This window comes from Puntigrus tetrazona, chromosome 3 (genome assembly GCF_018831695.1).
Source record: "Puntigrus tetrazona isolate hp1 chromosome 3, ASM1883169v1, whole genome shotgun sequence".
Classification (NCBI taxonomy): Eukaryota; Metazoa; Chordata; class Actinopteri; order Cypriniformes; family Cyprinidae; genus Puntigrus; species Puntigrus tetrazona.
Genome location: NC_056701.1, coordinates 22002943 through 22023196, shown reverse-complemented (window position 1 = coordinate 22023196; position 20254 = coordinate 22002943). Strand labels below are relative to the sequence as shown.

The following is a 20254-nucleotide window of genomic DNA, read 5'->3' as shown; positions in this document are numbered from 1 at the left end:
AGAAAGAGAGAGAAAGACAGCAAGTCATCAACGAGGCAGTCATTTTAAAGCTTCAGGTGGCAATCACAAAGTAATACAAACATGCTTAGTATATAGTATGCACAATTTATTAATAAGTTAACCTATTAGATCTCATTCGGCAATATAACATAAGATATAATCTATGTAAGTGTTTTTTGATTTTCTGTATTTTTGCATTATGTTTTTCCAGACCTGAAAACTTTGACAGCACTGAACATATTCGGCCATGTTAGATCAAAATACATTTTGGGGTCTAAACTATAAGAGGTACAGTAGCTGCTTCACAAGTTAGGTGCAATGCTAGAATTTGAAGAAGCACTTCATAAAACATGCAGGGCTTGTACCTCAAGCGACCCACAAAACACAGCACAGGCTCACCTCTCTCTGAGTTCCTGTAGCTCCTCATACATTCCCTCGTCTTCACTCTCTGTCTCGTCGCTGCTAGCGTACGACGTGCTGCGTGTATAGCTCATCCACGGCTGATTGAGATTGAACTGAGGACTCCCGGCTGAACTTTCCAGCAAACTTACACTTATCCTCCTCCGCCTCCTTTCTGTCTCCTCCTCCACCTCCTCCCCTTCTTCACCTCCTCGTCCCTCGTCCGGTTCTAAAACTTTTCTCTCTGGTGTTTTAGGTTCTCCGGTCCACAAGGGGGCGCTGTCTGGGCGGCAGAGAACCTTAGTAGGTGGTTGGATAAGTGGTGGGGATTCGTTCAGAGAGCTGTGACTGCTTTCTGATTCCACCTGTACGTCTGTGCTGCTGTCTGATTGGCTGTTGTGAGTAGGGGGTGTGGTTTGGGGTCTGTTTTGGGTCGGTATGGATGTGGCCGTAGCTGTAGGGGTGGGAGTTGGCGTCAGCCTGGAAGTCGGGCTGGGAGTTGGAATGGGGATCTCCTTGCTTGGACTGACTTGGAATCTTCCAACTGTGACAATAGACTTTTTCTCTGTAGAAAAGGTGACAAAGGTTTTTTTTTAAACATGGTAAAACAGCAAAAACTTCTTTTGTTTGTTTTTTGGCATTCTCTAAACAAATTGTGAGTAGTAAAGTGCTAAAAATATATATATTGAAATGTATTGAACTGAACAATGTGCTTAGTATGCAATGAGCTGCTACAGTCAATAGATGGCAGCTGTGTATTTTTATTTCAATCCTTGGATACACATTCCTAGAAATTTTTAAAGTACACTATCATTTGAAGTTATGGATTATTCATAAAATATGCTGTATTTTTTAAAAATAAGTCTCTTATACTTATCAAGGCTGCATTTATTTGATCAATACATACAGTATATATATATAAAAGTGTAATATATTGTAGAATATTATTACATCCTGAAATAATTGTTTAGTATTTTAATAGTTTTTATATGTAATTTAATATTGCAATGGCAAAACTGAATTCAGGATTCTTTGGTAAACAGAAAGCTTGAAAGCACACAAAAGTGTGTTTATGCGTGTGCACGTGTAATAATGGACGTAAATATTTATATTCTTGCCTAGCTGTGTGGCCTTCATGTACTTCTTTATCTTTGTGTACAAGGAATATAGGGTGTGTACTGTTTATGGGTGTGTGTGACCAATGGAAAGAGTGCAACTCACCTTCAGATATAGGTGAGAGTCTAGATTTGGCTGCAATGGTATTTGTTTCTAACACTGCCAGAGACATGGATAGAGTCGGGGAGGACCTTGGTACAGGTGAGGACACCTAAAACAAGTCAAAAATCATTAATAAAAGCGTCAACCACAGACGTCCTACTACAGGTGCTTTGAGACATGTAATAACAGACAACACCCTTGTCAAATACTGTACATTTTCAGAACAGGTTTGTCTAAGTATTCTCACATAGATGCCTGAGAGCAATCCTCAATTTAAAGGAATAGTTCACCCATAAATTTTAATTATGGCATGCTTTACTCACCCACCAGTAAAAATAGAAAACTTTTCTTAGAAAAAAACATCAATCTGCTTGAGAGGACATGTGATAATCACCCGAAGGTGTATAGATTAGTTTTATAGATTAGTATTTACGGAGCTTCAAAATAATGGCCACTTTTAGCAAGTTTGGAAAAGCTAGGATACATTTTTAAAAAAAAAACTTAGACTGTGTTTGTCGACAGAAGAAAGTCATAAAAAAGATACTTGTGGTGATGGTAATCTAACCCCTCTACCCCCCAAAAAGTTAATTGTTGAAAAATTGTGAAAATATATATAAAAAAAACAACAACATTTGGCTATATTCTAATTGTTATGCTATAAAAACCACCTCATAATAAGTCTTGTAATTGAACATGAGATGCTAAGTTTGAATATATTCAAAAATATTTGTGAGCAGCCAGAATATTCTGCAATATTTCTCCAGTTGTGTTTAAAAAAAAAAAAACTAATGCGGATTATGTTTGATATGAGTGTAAATTCGGAATCCAAAAATTTGGCTGTACTAAAAGTTGTTTTGTGTGTGTTACTTCAAACACTTACAGTGTTTTGCGGGCTCGGGGATGTAGACGATGCTGGTGAGCTTGTGCTGGATGGGGTGTGGGAGCTTGATGCTGAACTGTCTGCCCGCTCTCGGAGTTGCCCAATGGGATAAGACTGGCTCTCTGTCAGTGGGCTACTTCTAAACCCTGGAGAAGAGCTTGGGTTTGTGGGATTTGGGTTTATGGGCTGTTTAATCTCAGGGGCCGTACATGTTCTCAGCTCTCTATGTGGGACTACTGGTGGAGATGCTCTTTGGCCCCCTTCATGAGGTTCAGGGACTGGTGCCGGAACCTGCGTATGAGCATCAGGATATTGATACATATCCATATACTGTCCGCCCTGTGCTGCCTGGTAGTATGGAGCATCAGCATTGTGCTGAGCTGGATATATAGGGCCATAGCCTGCTTGAGGGGCCATTTGTGGATGGAAACCTTGAGGGATGGATCCAGGGGGTATAAAGGACTGTGCAAAGTTCATAGCCATGGAAAGAACACTGGCCAGTGAAATAAGGGGTTGCTGGGAAGGTGGTGGCCACATGCCTGCAGCTTGCGGACCAGGCGGAGGGGCAGCTGAAAGCGGCAGATTGTTGGTTTCAGCTTGAGTTGGCATCTCTGTGGACTGCTGAACCGGTGAAACAACTGAAGAGGATGAAGAAGAGGAGAAGAAGTTTGGGTTGCTGGGTACACGGGTGAGCGGACTTGGGTTGAGGGGACTCTTGAGGGAGGCGTGATCAATTTGGTAGGGGTAGGGGAAATGGGAGTTGTGAGCGTAAGGTGGTTTGGGGAGTTGATTTGGCAGGAGATGTGGCAGGGGGTCGGGGTGGGCGTACTGAGCATAGTTGGGTGTAAAAGACTGGTAGGTCTGAGAGGAACCTAAAGAAAATGGTAGGAGGAAGAATGAGAGAAGCACTGGGTTAAGCTCAATACACATACATGTGAAAGTCTTGGCTGCCAAGTTCTAAACTCTTCTCTACATAGTCATACCATCAGCAGTCATTGTGGCCATTGATGCTGTTATAAGAAGTGGTGTGGCACTGTTGTTAAAATTTAGGACCAGAAAGCAGTCATGGGTTTGAGTCCCACAAAGAAAAAGCCATGATCTGTCACCCTTTATGCTGTAAATTCTAGGTTGTTCCACAGGGATTGTGCCTCAAGTAAATGCTGTAGGTTTCTGTGAATGAAATCACTGTCTATGTGGTTGTTTGTCTATGTGGTTGTTTCTCTTTGTCACTAACTTATGTGATAATTTTCAATGTTCAGCTAAGAATCATTTATTAAAATAGGACTCCCTGACGTACTTTGACCTGAAAAAGCTCCATGATCATCACCGTGGCATAAAAATAAAGCCACACATTGAGATGTGACCATACTTCAGTGGAGCTAACCACATTGGAGCATTTATCAAACCCCATGTGCTCGACTTCCTGTGCAGACACATTGGCACAATGATTCGTAACTACATGTGTCTTTTAAGAAAAGAAAAGAAAAGCTGGTGATCTTGAAATAGAGCTTTGCACAGGCTGAGTAGTTTGTTCTCTCGGGTAATGAAATCTACTTGTTCATTTTGAAACAGCAGGTGTCAAAAGCAAATCCTGACATACGTCAACAGTGACACTGGTGCCAAAGCTTGGTCTCCATGGGGATGGGTGTTTAGAAAGCCAATTGAAGAGTGGGATACACAAGATATCGAGTTTGTTCCGGTAGCTCCACAGATAATGGAAATAGGCATGGAAAAGTGCTCTGAGTAACAATGACACGAACGAAAGATAAAAGAGCGAGGCAGAGAGAATGTTCATTATGACGCCCCTTGTACACCGAACGTCCCCGAGAGGTCCGGACTGTACAGATCGTCTGTGACAGAACATAGCGCTCATTACCTGGAGAGACCAAAGAGGATCGGTTCTGATAGAGGAAGCTTGGTCGTAAAATATAACAATGTAATCATGTAAATCATCTGAATTCTACTTCATGGTAGAAATCTAAACATTTTACTTAAATCTGGTTAATTAATACAGCCACTGACAGACTGATGTATTTTGTGACACCTGAGGTTGTGCAAAAGCAGGAAACGCAGGAAAAAATATTTTACTGAATAACATAAAACAATGGAGCAATAATGACCAATTGTTTCGATTCAGTAAATCTGATAGATTCTATATGATCTAACACGTTTATAGCTAAGCTTTCAGTTTCATGTAGATGAATTACCTTTTGTATGTAAATTTGAGCCTCACCGTCATGTAAATTATATTTTAGCATGATTTTAGTAAGTACCACTGGTAACCATTTACTAATAGCCATTATCAATACAAATTCTCAATGTGGTATCATTTTAGGTGGAGCTGCTAATGTATTGTAAAAAGCAGAGCACATAAATTGAAGGAAACAGAAAGTGTTTTATTGTTGTACCTGTAGTGTGGAAGGACTGTGAACGCAGGGGCCGGACGGGCGGAACGGCATCGGGATCAACGTAAAAGTCGGCGCTCAGTGTTGGCGAGGACCCCCGGGTCACTGGCCCTATACTGGCAGCGGCATAATCTGAAGGACATTCAAAAATAAGGTCATATCATGATATGCACTTTTAAAAGACATAGTGTTACACATAGTGTATATGATGAGTGTTCGTGTTTTTTTGTGTCTGTGTGTGATCTGCAATCTGCAAGCGTGTGTGTGTGTGTGTGTGTTTGTTACCTGGTAACGAGGAGGAAGAGTTTGTGCGAGCAAGGCCGTGCGTGTGGAGATTGGGCTGTGGAGAAAAACAGAGCACACGCTGCCATTAACATCACCGTCTAGAAAAGTGAGAACCACGAGTGAGAAAAGATAAGAATATTGTCGCACAAGCATGAATAAAGTCTACAGTCACACTGTGACAGAGGCCTTTCTTATTAATGACTCTACAATATTGATGACCACCTTCTCTTATTACAATCACAGTGTAAGGAACACACTGTGTCTTTGTTCGTTAATTGTTATCTCTGACATCTGATGACATCAGAAGATTGGATTTCTGAACATATAAAATCCAGAAGTGGAACTGCATTACAAACCTTTGCCAGACACACACGTGTAACCACTGAAACCATATTTAATTATTTTCCATTTTTAATTTAAACTTTTTGTCTTTGAATGATCAATTTAAATGTCAAACATTAAATTGCGATTAATATCATCCAAAATTTATATATAGCACTATATATATATATATATATATATATATATATATATATATATATATATATATATATGACGGAGGAGCCAGCGACAGACACAGTGGGCGTGGCGTCAGGCCTCGGAGAGGCTTTTCTTTATTAACAAAATAAATAATAATGCAAAACAAAGTGTCCAGGGGGGAAAGTGTCCAAATAAAAGGGGGATCTGGTGTCCTCGTCGTGCTCCGGGTAACGTGCAGGTTTAGGCCGTGTTCAAGGGGGGGAAGGGTCCAGGTAAGGGGCGGAGTCCGGCGGTCGCACGCGCTCCCCTTTTTTCTGGTCCGGGGCGCGAGGGGCGGCGGCTTCTTCCGCGGCGTCTCCGTCGCTTCTTTGCTCCGGCGGCAGAGTGGGATGAGCTGTGTGCTCACAGCCTGGACTACGGGGGTCCCACGACGCACTTCTCGGACGGCGGGGTGAGGTCCATCGCGCACCCTTCCTGGACCCACGAGGACACCAGCGTGCATGCACGGGGGAAGAGACCGGTCTCCCGAGGAGGGACGCGGTCAGGTATTTAACGGCGACGGTGACAAGGCTAATCCCCTTCAGGTGTGCCTCGTCACACGCCGCCAGACCTGACTGATACCACGCCCCTCTCTCGAACACACCCACTCCCGTCGGGAGCCTGGTGAAGGGCGCGAGTAAAGGACGGGGTGATGGTGACAATAAAGAGGAGGGGCAGCCGACTCGTCACAATATATATATATATATATATATATATATATATGTAAAATGTGAAAATAAAAATATTGCAAAAAATATATAATAATCTATAATTCTCCTAAAATGATAAATACAGTGGATACAAACCTGTGAGGCAGACAGCGAGCCGACTCCACTCAGATAAGGCAGACGAGCAGTGTCTCTGGGGCTAAGGGGCTCCAAAGGCTCTCTCCTCATCAGGGCCTCCGCTCGACGGATGATGTCCCTCATGCGGTGGATGAATCCCTCTCTCTCCCCAGGTAGGATAAACTCATTATGTACCTAAAAGAAGGGGTGCAAAGAGACAGATAAATTAATTGGGTTGATGTAATTTTGAGTCCTCTTGCATGCTCTTTTGAGCAGAGTTTCTTAATGAGTTCAAAGATCTCCTTCAAAGCTACTGGAATTCAATGTTGTTCACTGCAGTGTATCACTGCTCAAAGACATGTACTCATAATGTAGCGAAGGGAAACACTACTTTCTATATTTAAGACTCCTAAATCCAGTCTCAAGGCCATGGGCTGGATGATCAAAACAGCTTTTAGTCACAGCTAACACAAAGAAGCCAAAGAAAGCAGCTAACCAAAGTTATTTTCAGAATCTCCATTAAAAACACACTCACCCTAGATACCATTTTACATAAATCTTTTTGTGCCTCTTTATTAACACTGAAAACTGTTTTAAACTTGCTATGGTGTCTTAAAAACCTTCTGCCAAGTGTGCAACTGAAACACAGTCCACATGGTGCATATTACTGTAAAAAAAAACCTAGAAATACACATTTCAGTGATTTTTAGCACTACCAGAGTCACAAACCAGTTCTTTCTCCTGTAGGCTAAAAATATGTCAAAAAAGCTGACGAGTCACAATGGACAGACAAGAACTGGTTTTCCACTGATAACTGAAGATGCTACAGGACAAAATGTTTTAGATGAACAGATGAGAGAAATGGTGCATAGATTTTCCACTGTAGGTTTGAGGTCGCAGAGTTTGTGCAAACACAGAAGCTGAAACATCAACACTTCTCACGGTATAATGCAGTTCTCACAAGGAGTGCCACCTTATCTCTGTCCTGTGTCCTCTTTGACCTCTATAACTTTCAGTTTACTGATATGTTAGAATTTGTTTTTACATATATATTGTATAGGTATGCACTTTTTTATTATTTACAATTACAGTTTTTTGGTCACGCTTTATATTAGATGGCCTTAACTACTTTGTACTTGCATCTTGCAGTTTTTTTGGTTTTTAATTTCCCGCTCACCATCACTGCAGCAATGTCTTCTGGGTTGTCTCCATCCAGATCGAATTTAAATGTCACCATCTTGCTGTTATGGGTCTGTAGCTGACACTCTACAACCCGATCCACTTTATCTGACAGCTGCATGAAGAAAGACACAGGTAGGGAATGATTCGTGAGCATTTATCTGTGACTATATCACAAAAACGCAACCGGTTTTGAAAGCAGTTATCCATATTTTGCATTAAGGCACGATTTCCGACTTAGTATTAGCATAAGTGTAAGGTCAGGAATCGTGTATGGACAGTTAATTAAGGTTAGCTAATTGACAGATGAGTCACCCCAGTGATGCGTAGCCGTGAGCGAGCCCTCTTCCTGAGCAGCTTTGTTCCTGTGCGTTTGTTCTGACCTTTCCCGCCTCTCTCGGAAAGGCCCTCGTTTCCATCACTCAAACCAGACGTGACATCAGAAGCGTAGCTGTTCCGAGGGGAAGGATATAAAAAACAGAGTGACATTCCGACTTTCTGAATTTCACAGAACTGGACTTCACAGAACGTTTCTTTTATCAATTTATCCACGAGCACATAAAGGCCAAGTAATTTACCAAGATCTTCTAAATCAGGTTGAGCTAATTGAGTAAAATGCAACAGCGTCCTTGTGTACCCATCTGACCATATGCTATTCTACCTTTGCTTTGCCTTTATCTGGCTTCCTACAGAAATGCCCTTCGAGGTAAATTGCTCCCCTGAGCTAAATCATTACCTTTAATGCACTTACCCACTAGGCTATGTGTATGTGTGTGTGTGTGTGTGTGTGTGTGTGTGTGTATAAATGAGTCACACAGAGAAAGAACTGCTCTCCACTGGAGCACTACGGCCACTGTGGGTAAACGTGGCACAATGTTGGTCAGTTGGCGAGTAAGATTACAGCTCTCATAGCTGGGATCAGGTCCACATTTTCTTGACGTCAAACAAAAGCCACATGTAGACATGCAGTGAGGGAGGCTTTATTTAAATGGCAGTCTTGTAATGCACTGATTCTGCATTCAGCTTAGAGGAATAGTTCACCCAAAACTGATAATTCTGGCATCATTTACTCACCCTCAAGTAATTCCAAACCACTATGAATTTCTTTGTTCTCCTGAACACAAAGGAAGATATTTTGAAGTTTGTAACCAGGCTGTTTTGGGTCACCACTGACTTTCATGGTATTTTTTACGGACATTAATGGTAACGCAAAACAGCCTTGTTGCAAACTTTCATTAAAATATCTACCTTTGTGTTTGGCAGAACCAAGACATTCATACAGATTTGGAACTGCTTGAGTAAATGATGACAGAACTTTCCTCTTTGGGTAAACCATTGTTTTACCAGGTTGATGATATTGCAGCTCTCCTCTGTTTAGTGTATAGGGAGCAGTGGACGCTGTGTTTGGGCACTATTAATTTAGAACTCAGCTTACCTGTCGACAGGAGAGGAAAAACCACTGGCACTTCCTGACTGGGTCCTCTCTGTGTTTTGGGACACAGCAATGCTCTGGGTGAAGACCAAAGTGATTTAAATATGTTTTAACATCAATCAAATAAACATTTTATTTGATCATACAGACACATTATATGATTATTTAGTATCAGTCAGAAATTGTCCGAAACCTCACGTTTTCATGTTAATTTTAAAATATATAAATTGCACACTACAATTCAAAAGTATCTGATTAATGCTCACAAAACCAGTAATACTGTTATGTAATTATGTATATTAATCAACAATGTATATAGAAAAAAGTATATTACTAGCAATGTTAAAAACATGTACTATGATATTTTTTTCAGGATTCTTTGATGAATAGAAATGAATAGAATTTATCTGAATAGAAATCTTGTTTGGGTCAAACATATAATTGTTGGTAACCTACCGATGGGAAACGGAGAGCTGGGATTGCTGCAGCTGTGGGAGGGGCTTCAGTGGATACAGCTTCAGTGGGTGGAGTTTCCATGTGAGGAGCTCCACTGGTTGGTTGTGGAGTTGGGGAGGCATGGTTTGCCACAGGAACTCGAGCTTCTGAAGGATCCTGAAGCCCAGAGGAGCTGAGATATCCATCCGTCTCACAGTCAGCTGCCATGGTAACCATAATCAACCAAAGAAGAGAAGTTTGTAAGTAGTGTGCAATAATGTGTAGAAAGGCAGCCACAGGTTATTAGTAAAAACTGCAATATTGTGAAATAATAATACAATATAAATAATTTTTGTATTATTTTAATTGCATTTAAAAAACAAAATATCTCAGAAATCATTATGTTATTCTGATTTGGTGCTCAGGAAACATTTATCACTATTAATGTTTTTACAAGATAAATATTTTACAATATACATTTCTTGATACACTATTGATCAATTTAATGCATCCTTGCTGAATAAAAATATTCATTCTCTAAAAGAAAATCTAAAGTCTAATAATAAATACCATGCTCACTGATTGGAGCCAGATTGTTTGTAATGGATAAAACAAAAAACAGACAAAAACATACATAAAATGGAAATGACTGACAACAAGCTGCCCTAAACTAATTTACTCATCTAAATTGCCATGTACATTAGTAAACATTCTGTACATGCGAAAGGTCGGGTAATGAATGTAAGCCGACATACTGTACAATATAGCATCTGTTTATCCACTAACAAGTAAATCATGTTGATTTTAAATGTCATTTGGTCATGAGATACATGTTTGAAGTTTTGGTTGGCCAAAAAAGACATGTGGATCAATATTCCCAGAACAACATTCCAATCAACCAATCATGATTAAGCTTACAGTTATTGTATGGCTTACAACCAGGGTTAGGAACTTCTACAAGGCTCAGTTAGGCAACACTTTATTTTGATACTACAACAGTATGTGACTTTGCAGTTATTAGAGTATTAGCAGACTGTCTGCTTATTATCTTCTAATACTTTATTTTGATGGGTTCACAACATACAACATACTGACTATGAGAAAATTTGCAAGCGTATGTCAGCTTATTCTACAAACCCCAAACCTACCCTAAGTCTACTCTCAGAGTTAGTAGACTTGTAGCTGCAAATGAATGAGAATTAGTTGACATGTAGTTGCAAAGTTTCTTATAGTTAGTAGAATGGCTACAGTGGACTATATCAACATAATGTGTAACCAATGTTATGACAGAAAAATATGCAGATGCATAAAAAATTATTTGTTCACAATAAGATCTGTAACGTGAATGCAGAAAATAAAGGCAGGGTTGTCCAATCCTGCAACTGGAAGGCCACTTTCTTGTAGAGTTTAGCTCCAACTTGCCTCAATTGTCTAGTAATCCTGATTAGCCGGTTCAGGTGTATTTAAATGAGATTAGCAGTATATAGTGGCCCTCCAGCAGCAGGTTTAGACACCTCTGGAAAAGGCTGACTTTCTATTTTAATATATAAAAGAGTACACAAACTCACAAGTCGCAGATGAGTAGCTGGAGTGACGTATGTTGAAATGCTGCCGCTGATCGGCATCTGGCTCCTCGGGTTCTGTGGCAAAGCTGGCGTTGAAGCCTGAGTCCAGAGATTCGTTTGCAGGCTGGGAAATGGGGCCTGACACGGTGACGGTGGGCGGAGCTTGAATAGGGGTGGAAACAGGCATCTCTACTGGAGGCTTAGGAGCAGGTGGGTTAGAAACTGAAGGTTCGGATTCAATAACAGGTTCGGGTTCCTCCTCAATCACCTCTTCTTGTCGCCGCCTCTGTGCTTCTTCGGCCTGTCGGCGGAGCTTCTCTCGTTGGCGCTTGATGGCGGTGACACGGTCGCGGATGGCTTTGGCCACGAGTTTGTAGTCTGCCTCACAGACGAAGCCAAGAACAACCTGAAGGGCGTGGATTTGTCATTACTTTTACTAATCTGTTCAGTAATGGCACGGAATTTAATGGAAATGAATCTCTATCAGATTAAGATTTTTGATCTCACCATCTCCTGAGCCACCTCTTCTGGGACGTCCTTGTAGAGTTCAAACAGGAACTCAATGGCGTTGTTGTCTTTATACTTGCCATGAAGCTTCTTGGTGTCATCCATTCGAAGCCAGAGTTTAAGGCCAGACTTCACCATGTCATCCTCCTCAGCCAATTCAACATGGACACCATTATTCTCCTGAAAAAAGGTGTGCTCTAACAGGTCCTGGATAGTGTACCTAAACAAGACAATAAGAAAACATATATAATCATATACTCACTTCCAGGTATAACAAAAGGACATCAAGGTTTTTTTGGTTAGCTAGTTAGCCCCTATTGGTAGATGTTGTTACTACACCATCTGGTTGAAAAAGCATCTTCTTCTACCACAAACAATTGCACCTTAGCCTTATGTATTTTCACCAAATACTTTTTACAAGCAAGTGACACATTTTAATTCCAATTAAACTTAAAATTACAATCCTAAAATAGGATTTATTATTTTTAAGCAGTACCATTTACATTGCTCTTAATAAATGCTAATTATTTTCAAACATTAAACATTTTAAAAACATAATAAAAAAGTAAAATCCCAGCATAATAAGGTCTCACATCTTATGAGAGACGGACTGTCAGGCAAGCACTTTGAGTTCTTAATGTGACTATGAGTAAGTACATTCATCTACAAAAACTGGAGTTAATTAAATCAACACTATTAATCATCAGAATTACCTGCTGCTGGATGGAGTGAGTCATTACTACTGGCTATTGACCAAACGCTTTACATAATGGTTGGATGACATTAAATGGACCATTATCCTGGCAGAAATGTGTTATGCTGAACTGATTACACGATTATCAAGATATTTTGGGTAGAAGAAGAAGTGGTGTGATTGATTGATTTCAAGTGGAGAACAGGTACTGATGGAAAGTATTAGTTAGGTTTTGTATAAAAGTGGAATAAAAAAGACAAAAATTAATTCTGCAGGAAGTCCACACAAAATTACTATATTCCAAAACTACAGAGTTAGCATGACGTGTGGTCTTAAAAAAGTAAGAGAAGTGCTACTAATTAATAAGCTTTCATTTCTTTTGATGTGATTCAAGCAGATCAAATAAATTACCCAATATTTGTGTGTGCTACTGTGTGTATGTTTATGTGTTTGTGTCGCTGCCAAAGTACAGTGCTGTAAACTGGGCTTCCATCATGGTCATAAAGCTCCCTGAGAAGTGTGTCACTAAAAATAAACCCATATATATATATATATATATATATATATATATATATATATATATATATATATATATATATATATATATATATATATATATGGGTTTATTTTAGTATATATAGTATCTGTAAGATTAGCTGTGTTTCAAAAAAAAGGGTTTGTAATTGTAACTGTAACTCTTTCAGTTTAACTAGTGACCCAAAGCCATCTGACACCACAGAGGTCAAATTACACAGAGGAGAAAGTTTATGTTCTAGAAGTGTTCATGTTGGCTTGTTTGACACTGTTGATTCTGTAACCACGTGTCACCTGATCGATGTAGGGCAGAACAGAAATATCAACCAGTGCAGCTGGGTAACAAAAATAGTGGCGTGCAGGGCTTTCTGAAGAGCTGTCTAAATGTCAAAAGGACAAGAATCTGGGTATTGTTGTTTTAATGTGCAAACAGTAAAAACCCGTCTGGCAGGTGTTAAAACATTACGACGACTGCCGGTCCACACACACGCCTTTGCAGCTCTTTGGTTACAGATGTTCTTGTTTGTTGAACGACCTTGTAGACATTATAGTTACCTTTCGTCTTTGTTCATCCGGATGCATCCCTCAATAATCTCTTTCAGTTCAGGGACTTTTACTTTGTAAAAACTGTCTGGCTTCATGCCCTGAAAAAGACAGAGAGACAGAGAGGAGGAGGGTAAAGGAAAATTCACTTTAGATAACAGAAATGTCACGGGTGTCAATTATTTTGATGGATGGCATGGGTGGAAAAAAATTAGGGGGGAGTCAACACTATAATGGGAAAAACTATTTTGTGTGTGTGTGTGTGTGTTTGTCAAGTGGGCTGAGTGACAAAGAAAAAATCACATCCAACCATCTTCACACAAAACACAAGGTGCTGTAAGAGATCTCTGTGTGTTAAGCACGATGGCACACTTAGTTATAGTAAGAGATTAGCAGACTAGGCCAGACCAGGTCAGAGGTCAAGGGAGCAGAAATCCTGTTAGAAGAGTACAGTGCTCTCCAAACTGTAAATACAAACGTGTGAAGGTAATGTTGTATTTACATAGTGTGTTTCTATGTACATGTTTCCAGGGACTCAAATGAGGAAGTTACAGATCGTTTTTACAGCTTTTACATATACAGCATTTACAGACATTTCATTCTGTCGCACAAAAAGGAACTGTATAGCACGTGCCTCATATTTTGCCAATATTTGGTCCACACGAACATCTGAAATCATCTACACTGCATGGATCACGCATAATAAATATTCATAGATCTTAAAATAAATCAATTTATATTATTTGTGCAATAGTCTGCACTCCTTTTTCTTGCCTGAGACACATTAGGGCGAGAATCTTGAATCTTAAATACCGAACTGCTCTGTTGTTCATCAGTTCATCAAATTATGTAATGAATCACACTAATTCATTTGCACAAATTCTTTGGAATCCAGTTGAAAAAAAACCCCTAAAGACCCACAACCTAAATCTGTACAATAATAGAAAAACAAAGTTAACTGTGTATAAACATAACTCAGTAATGTTACAGACCAGGCTTGCTGGTTTGACCTTCAGCGTTTCATTGTTGTTGAAGCTTCAAGTGCTATTTGGTTTTATAATGGCTGTATAGACCTAAGCTAATCTCTAAAGTTGACAAGGACATTTTTCAAACTAAGTTCAAACCGACAGAGTCCCTTAGTTTGCAAAAACAATCAAAAGTTATATCTATTATAAATTATAATTACTTATAATAAAAACTTAGAATAACGTCTATATCTATTATGTCTATAGAAAGCTTAAAATCAATCTTTCAAGAGAACCAAATAGAAAAGAAGTGATCAAAACCTACTGCAAACCTAAATGATGACATTTAAATAAATAAATAATGGTACAAATAACTCAAATGGTAAGTGAAAAGAAACCAAGCTTTTTAAGTGATTGGTCATATAATACTCTAAGTCTAAGAGGATTTTATTCAGCATATATTAGTCAACAGAACACTTCATGCCAGAAGTACGCTCAGCCCTCCTGGGCTAATATAGAAAGACTGAGCATTTCTGTTATCAGTGTTATCCACTGGCAATCGAATGACAGGGAACACATGCCATATTGTGGAAAAACATCGATCACACAAGACATGCTTTGTGAAAAATTTCCACGCTCAATTCGATCATACAAGCTTTGTGAGGACATTTCCACAACTGGGCATAATAAACACTCACAAACACAAAAATTTAATTTTGATTACGTCTATACTGGATTTGAAAGAAACACTGTTGATAAAAGGACTGCACTGTACAGCCAATCACTGTTCTCCTAGAAAACCATCACTTTTTTCATTTAGATGATAAGAAATCTAATTCTGGAATTCAAGGAAATTCTCTTTTCACAGTCAATCTCCTTTGTTAAGTGGAAAAGCAAAATTAAATCAAACTGTAAATCTGAAGCAGCTGAATCCGCACAGTAAAACCACAAAATTGTTATGCTGAGGACATTTTCGCAGCTTACCGAAACCAAAAACTTAAGCACATAAACTATATTATGTGAGTATATGTGTGCCATAAACGGTTTCATGTCCATCATACCATCACTTAAAACAGCGCTCTTGGCCTGAAATCCTCGTGGAGGAAAGCTATGACGTAACTTGAGTATTCTTCCAGCCAGGACGGCTGCCATACGCTCATTGCAAAAAGCATTATGGACAAGATCCATGCTTCTGTTGGAGCAAGGATTTTTGTGGCAAACTCAATGTTCTGAGCTGCCCAGAAAATACAGAGAGGAACTGGCTGACGTAACCAGGACACTTTGGTATTGCTTGTTCAGATAATAGGCCTATTGAAAGGTTGAGATGGAAAGGAAAACAGAAAAATACAAAACAGAGGTGCAATTCAACATAAAGGGGGTGGGGCGGCCTGAAGTTCTCACCCCTGAAAACCGCTTCTGTCCGAGGCATTGGGTAAAACTGAGCTCATAGGCTTTCAACAGGGTTTCAGGAGCCAGTTGAAAGGGATTAGGTGAATGATTTTTCACTGGTCAGACGCCTCTTGATGACATCAGTCTTTTGGGGAGACCCCTTGAGACCATGAAGCAAAGAAACAAGTGCTCATTTATGCTTGTTTCACACACCATTAATCAGCTTTTTCTACAGCAGCCTGCTCAAACTGGTCTGGTTTACTGTTTACAGAGCGGTTAGGGCTAATTCTTCGCCGGTCAGTCTGAAATACTGATACAAATGAGTTAAAGACCAGCCCGGTCTGACTAGTTAGACTTAGTGGTTAGGAACCACTGAAACAGCTAAATCCAGCTTATGTTATAAGAAACGAAAAAGAACAAAAATTTTTTTTTTTGCTCTGCATCTTCTCTCTTTCTTCTTCCTCGCCAGTGGCTTGAGGAATGATCATTGTCTCACATTTACGCGAGAAGCCTAATGTTACATCCCGCTGAAGGGGCTGCAGCAGTTATGTGCTGGTGGCTTGAAACCAGAATTCTCTATATACAAAGTTTGCCACCAATAATCTTCACAATTTCTTTAGTTTCCACACTTTCTGTGTGAAATAAACTCAGTAATTGCACATTCTCTCAAATAGATAATCTTAATCAAATGTCAATATGAATTTAAATTATAATTTGAAGATCAAATTGTCTGAGCAATGCTAAACACATTAATAATATTTACTATTATTTTAATGTTAGCTCGACACTGCTACCAATGAACTAACTAATCTTCAGGGTAAGTAACTTTTATTCAGGTTTAAGTCATGAAATTTTCATTAATCAAATAATAAATGCTATAAAGGTCTTGCTCATGGTTAGGTCAAGTTAGTTACTGCATTAACCAATTCAATTTGCCTTTTTTTCTTACTGTCACTTGAGCTTTTTGACTAAAAGGATTTTTTAAACATATATCAAAGAGCAAACCCAGAGCGTTTTCCTGCCTGGTGCAGTTGAAACACTTTTCATCCTCTTAGTACAAAAAAATCAGAGCAGATATGAAACGACCTTTTCCCCAAGGATTGCAGACAGATATGCCAATCTTTCCAGCTGTCGACATAAACATGGCACTTGTTTGTGTGCCAAACTAAACTGCGCTGAACTCCAACTCATTAATGTACTCGAGCCATATATAAGCATGACATTACCACCCAACAAATGTGTCCGCAGAGACCTAGTGCTAAATGGCAAAGTCAAGATGTTCTCCCATGAGCACTGTGATTTGCTTGATTAGCTTTTGTTCATTTTACAGCCAAGTTTCATTATAAGTTTAATGCTCACACTCAGCCAATAAATCGACCTGAAAGCTTTTGATTTGGGTGAAAAGGCAGGGTCTGTGTCTCAGTTAAGTGACCACAGTCATCTTGCTGCTGCGGACCTCATGCTTGATGGAAAGGCTTTTCATCAGCGCTGTGTGTTTATCAGATAAACAGCATGGGCCGAATTGGAAGGTAAATATGGAAAATAGCAAGGTTACGTCACGTGGGATTCAGCGTTCAGTATTTGAACATGAAAGCAGTGTTACTTATGAAAACAGCTGTCAGAACAGTTTAAGCTGCCATGATGGTGCTCACAGTTAAAGAAATACTTTAACAATATTTGGACCCACAAGATTTCCATTTCATGGGCAAAAACCGTATTCTAAATGTCTTCTTTCGTTAATGGAAGAAAGTCATTCAGATAAACACAGGCTCCTTACTTCAAGATACTTATTTCATTAGTTTAGTACATTACATTATCTAGGAATCGAACCTGTAACCGCTGTTGCTAGCACCATGCTCCATCAGTTGAGCTACTGTGGTAAGTCCACGTGCTTCAATAACGTCACTGGCTCCGCGAAGACTAACAGACATAATTAACGTCTGGTCCAGTCCTAATTTTCCTGTCTGTTTCCCTCTGGTTCTGCATGTCACTCTATCTGCTGTGGATACACTGATGGTCATGCACAGGTGAAAAAGACAGATCTTATATACTTGACCAATCAGATGCACCAGTTCCTATGAAAAACATTATATTCCATGTACATGGATTATAATGACATTTCATCAAAGTTTTATCTGTGTTTAAGCGTAGGCAGATGAGGAAACATAGTCTTCATAGTGATGTGTACATGGTCTAATTATAGCATGCCTGATATGCAGAGGTGTTACACAATCTTTGCCCTCTCAATAGCATGCACATTAGTAAGTTTGGTCCTAACGCCTCCGCAACCTCGCGAGAACAGATCTGTCCCCATGGCAATGCAGGACCCAGATTCATGTCTAATTGTATTACACTTAATTAGATGGAGCTGTGACAACGACAGCATTGCATTAGTGGAACAAGTGAAATTTACTTTAGATAAACAGAATGAAACAAACCAACCTAAAATGAAAAGTGTAAAATGTTCTTATTTATGTCCTCTCTAGTGGGTCAAGGACAGTATAGTTCATTTATGTATGTGAGGATAGCAAAACAAAGTAAACAGAGTAAACTGTGACATTATACCAAAAAATTCTTTATAAAGTGGAATACTGTCTATCCATCTATCCATACGCACACACACACACACACAATGAATGAACATTACAAATATTTGGATGAAAAGAAAATGAAATGTCAAAACAGTAACGTGCAAGGTGTCAGGCTCTTGAAGGCTGTTATATTTCAGAAATCGGTCCCAGGTGGTTCACGTTGGCTTTTTAACCATACTAAATGATTTTCAGCAGTTAGAAAGAATGACAGGTTAAGAACTAAATAAGAGACTGCGTTGCCATGGTAATCCTAGAATACCAAGAAAAACCAGTGGCATAACAACAGAAGAATTTTAAGTGCAAGGCCCGCGGTTCATAAAGTTGAGCTCGAGGGCCCACCCGCCCGGCCCTGTCTGAAAAACAAACACGCCGAGATTGAGGATACTGTTTGTTAGAGAACATGTTATGCACTTAAGACTCTGAATATTAAAGCTCAACCTCAATCCTCCGCAAAATGCATGTGTTTTGTGGTATTTGCACATCGCCCAAAACAAACAATCGCAAACTGAAGCACATGGCTTAGAGGAGCCTGTTGTTTCCAGTGCTCAGAGTCTGCATTTAAATGTTTTTCTGTGTTTTACATGCCTCATCTCTCTGGGAAGCCTGGGACGCGTGCTTTGAAAAGCTGCTGTTTGTTTTCCGAACTTCCTTTGCTCCAGGAACTACTGAACATTCCTTTTTTCTGTCTCTTAAAAGCTTGTTTCATGCTTATGCAGATCACAAAACCCATCTGCAGTCTAAACAGAGCGCGCAGCTATCTGCAAACAACAGCATCATTCTTGCTCTCATAAACACGGCGGGGTCAAGCGCCTCCTCCACAGACCGTGACCGCCGTATCACAAACCCCACGCTCTCGGCCCCCAGTGACACAGAGGATGATTTTCATTAACCCAGCGAAGTGCAAAAGCCCGTCGGGGGCCAAATATGAATGTGCCTTTGAGACACATTCTCCAATCAGCTGATGCTCAGGCACATGGTTTGACATCCACTTTGCCCCACTGAACTCGTCTGTGTCCCTCCCATAATTGCCAGGGACCACTGCATTGTTTGTATCCACGCTCTTAGATCAGGCATAGCATCGTAATCAGTGATTTATGACTGACTCGAGTTGCTGATGTGAATGGACATGCAAATGCAGACGTACAAGATACACATGCAAATTCAGATATGCAAGATATACATGCACACACTAAAAAAAAGAGCCCCGTTCACACCAAGGATGATAACGATTATTAAGATATAGTTCTAAAAATCTTCATCAATAGCGAAGAATAGTCCACACCACAGCTATAATGGCACAGAGAAACTATACTGTTGGAATAATTTTTTAAAATGAGTTTTCCAGCTGATGAAAAATATAAATATTAACAACCAATCAGACTCCATCCTTCTGGAACAAGCTTGACAATTTAAAGTGGCAGTAACAGATATAGTCCGCTGGTGTGTTAATATTGTTATCTATATAGTTATCGTCCTTGGTGTGGCTTAAATCTGTATGTTTGTCTTGTATCTAGTAAACCTATATAAACATCTATTAAATTTACTTTTAAAATGTATTTTTCAACTTTTTATTTTTTATTTTTTATTTTTTTTTTTTTGCAAAAAAGTTCTACAAATATTGTTATATTTATGATTTAAACAAGACAAAAAGTAAGTTTTTATTCACGCAATGACATGTTCTTTCTTCTCTTTTTAAGAAATTAATACTTTTATGTATTTATTTTTAAATGCTGCTCTTTTTAGCTTTCTATTCATCAAAATATATCAGAAAAAAGGTTTTTCACAAAAACAAAAAAATGTTTTATAAGATTGATAAAAAATATTTAAGCACTGAATCAACATATTAGAATGATTATGTAAGACTGAAGACTGGAGTAATGACTGCAGAAAATTCAGGTTTACTATCACACCGGTAAATAACATTTACTA

At 39.3% G+C, this 20254-nt stretch overlaps 1 protein-coding gene across 3 annotated transcripts in view; it reads right to left on the bottom strand.

The window, feature by feature from the left end:
• Window positions 1–20254, bottom strand: part of wnk4b (WNK lysine deficient protein kinase 4b) — a 49403-nt gene that overhangs the window by 2715 nt on the left and 26434 nt on the right. For all 3 annotated transcript variants that reach the window (XR_006248300.1, XM_043229362.1, XM_043229374.1), the window contains 13 exons: window positions 13393–13481; window positions 11610–11829; window positions 11106–11508; window positions 9559–9758; window positions 9106–9179; window positions 7986–8121; window positions 7669–7785; window positions 6513–6686; window positions 5188–5242; window positions 4906–5034; window positions 2498–3369; window positions 1621–1726; window positions 400–964 (listed from right to left, as the gene is read on the bottom strand). Coding sequence is in view for 2 of the 3 variants with exons in the window: in XM_043229362.1 (XP_043085297.1) it covers window positions 400–964; window positions 1621–1726; window positions 2498–3369; window positions 4906–5034; window positions 5188–5242; window positions 6513–6686; window positions 7669–7785; window positions 7986–8121; window positions 9106–9179; window positions 9559–9758; window positions 11106–11508; window positions 11610–11829; window positions 13393–13481 (3140 nt within the window). In the remaining variant the exon portion in view is untranslated. The remainder of the gene's footprint in view (window positions 1–399; window positions 965–1620; window positions 1727–2497; window positions 3370–4905; window positions 5035–5187; window positions 5243–6512; window positions 6687–7668; window positions 7786–7985; window positions 8122–9105; window positions 9180–9558; window positions 9759–11105; window positions 11509–11609; window positions 11830–13392; window positions 13482–20254) is intronic.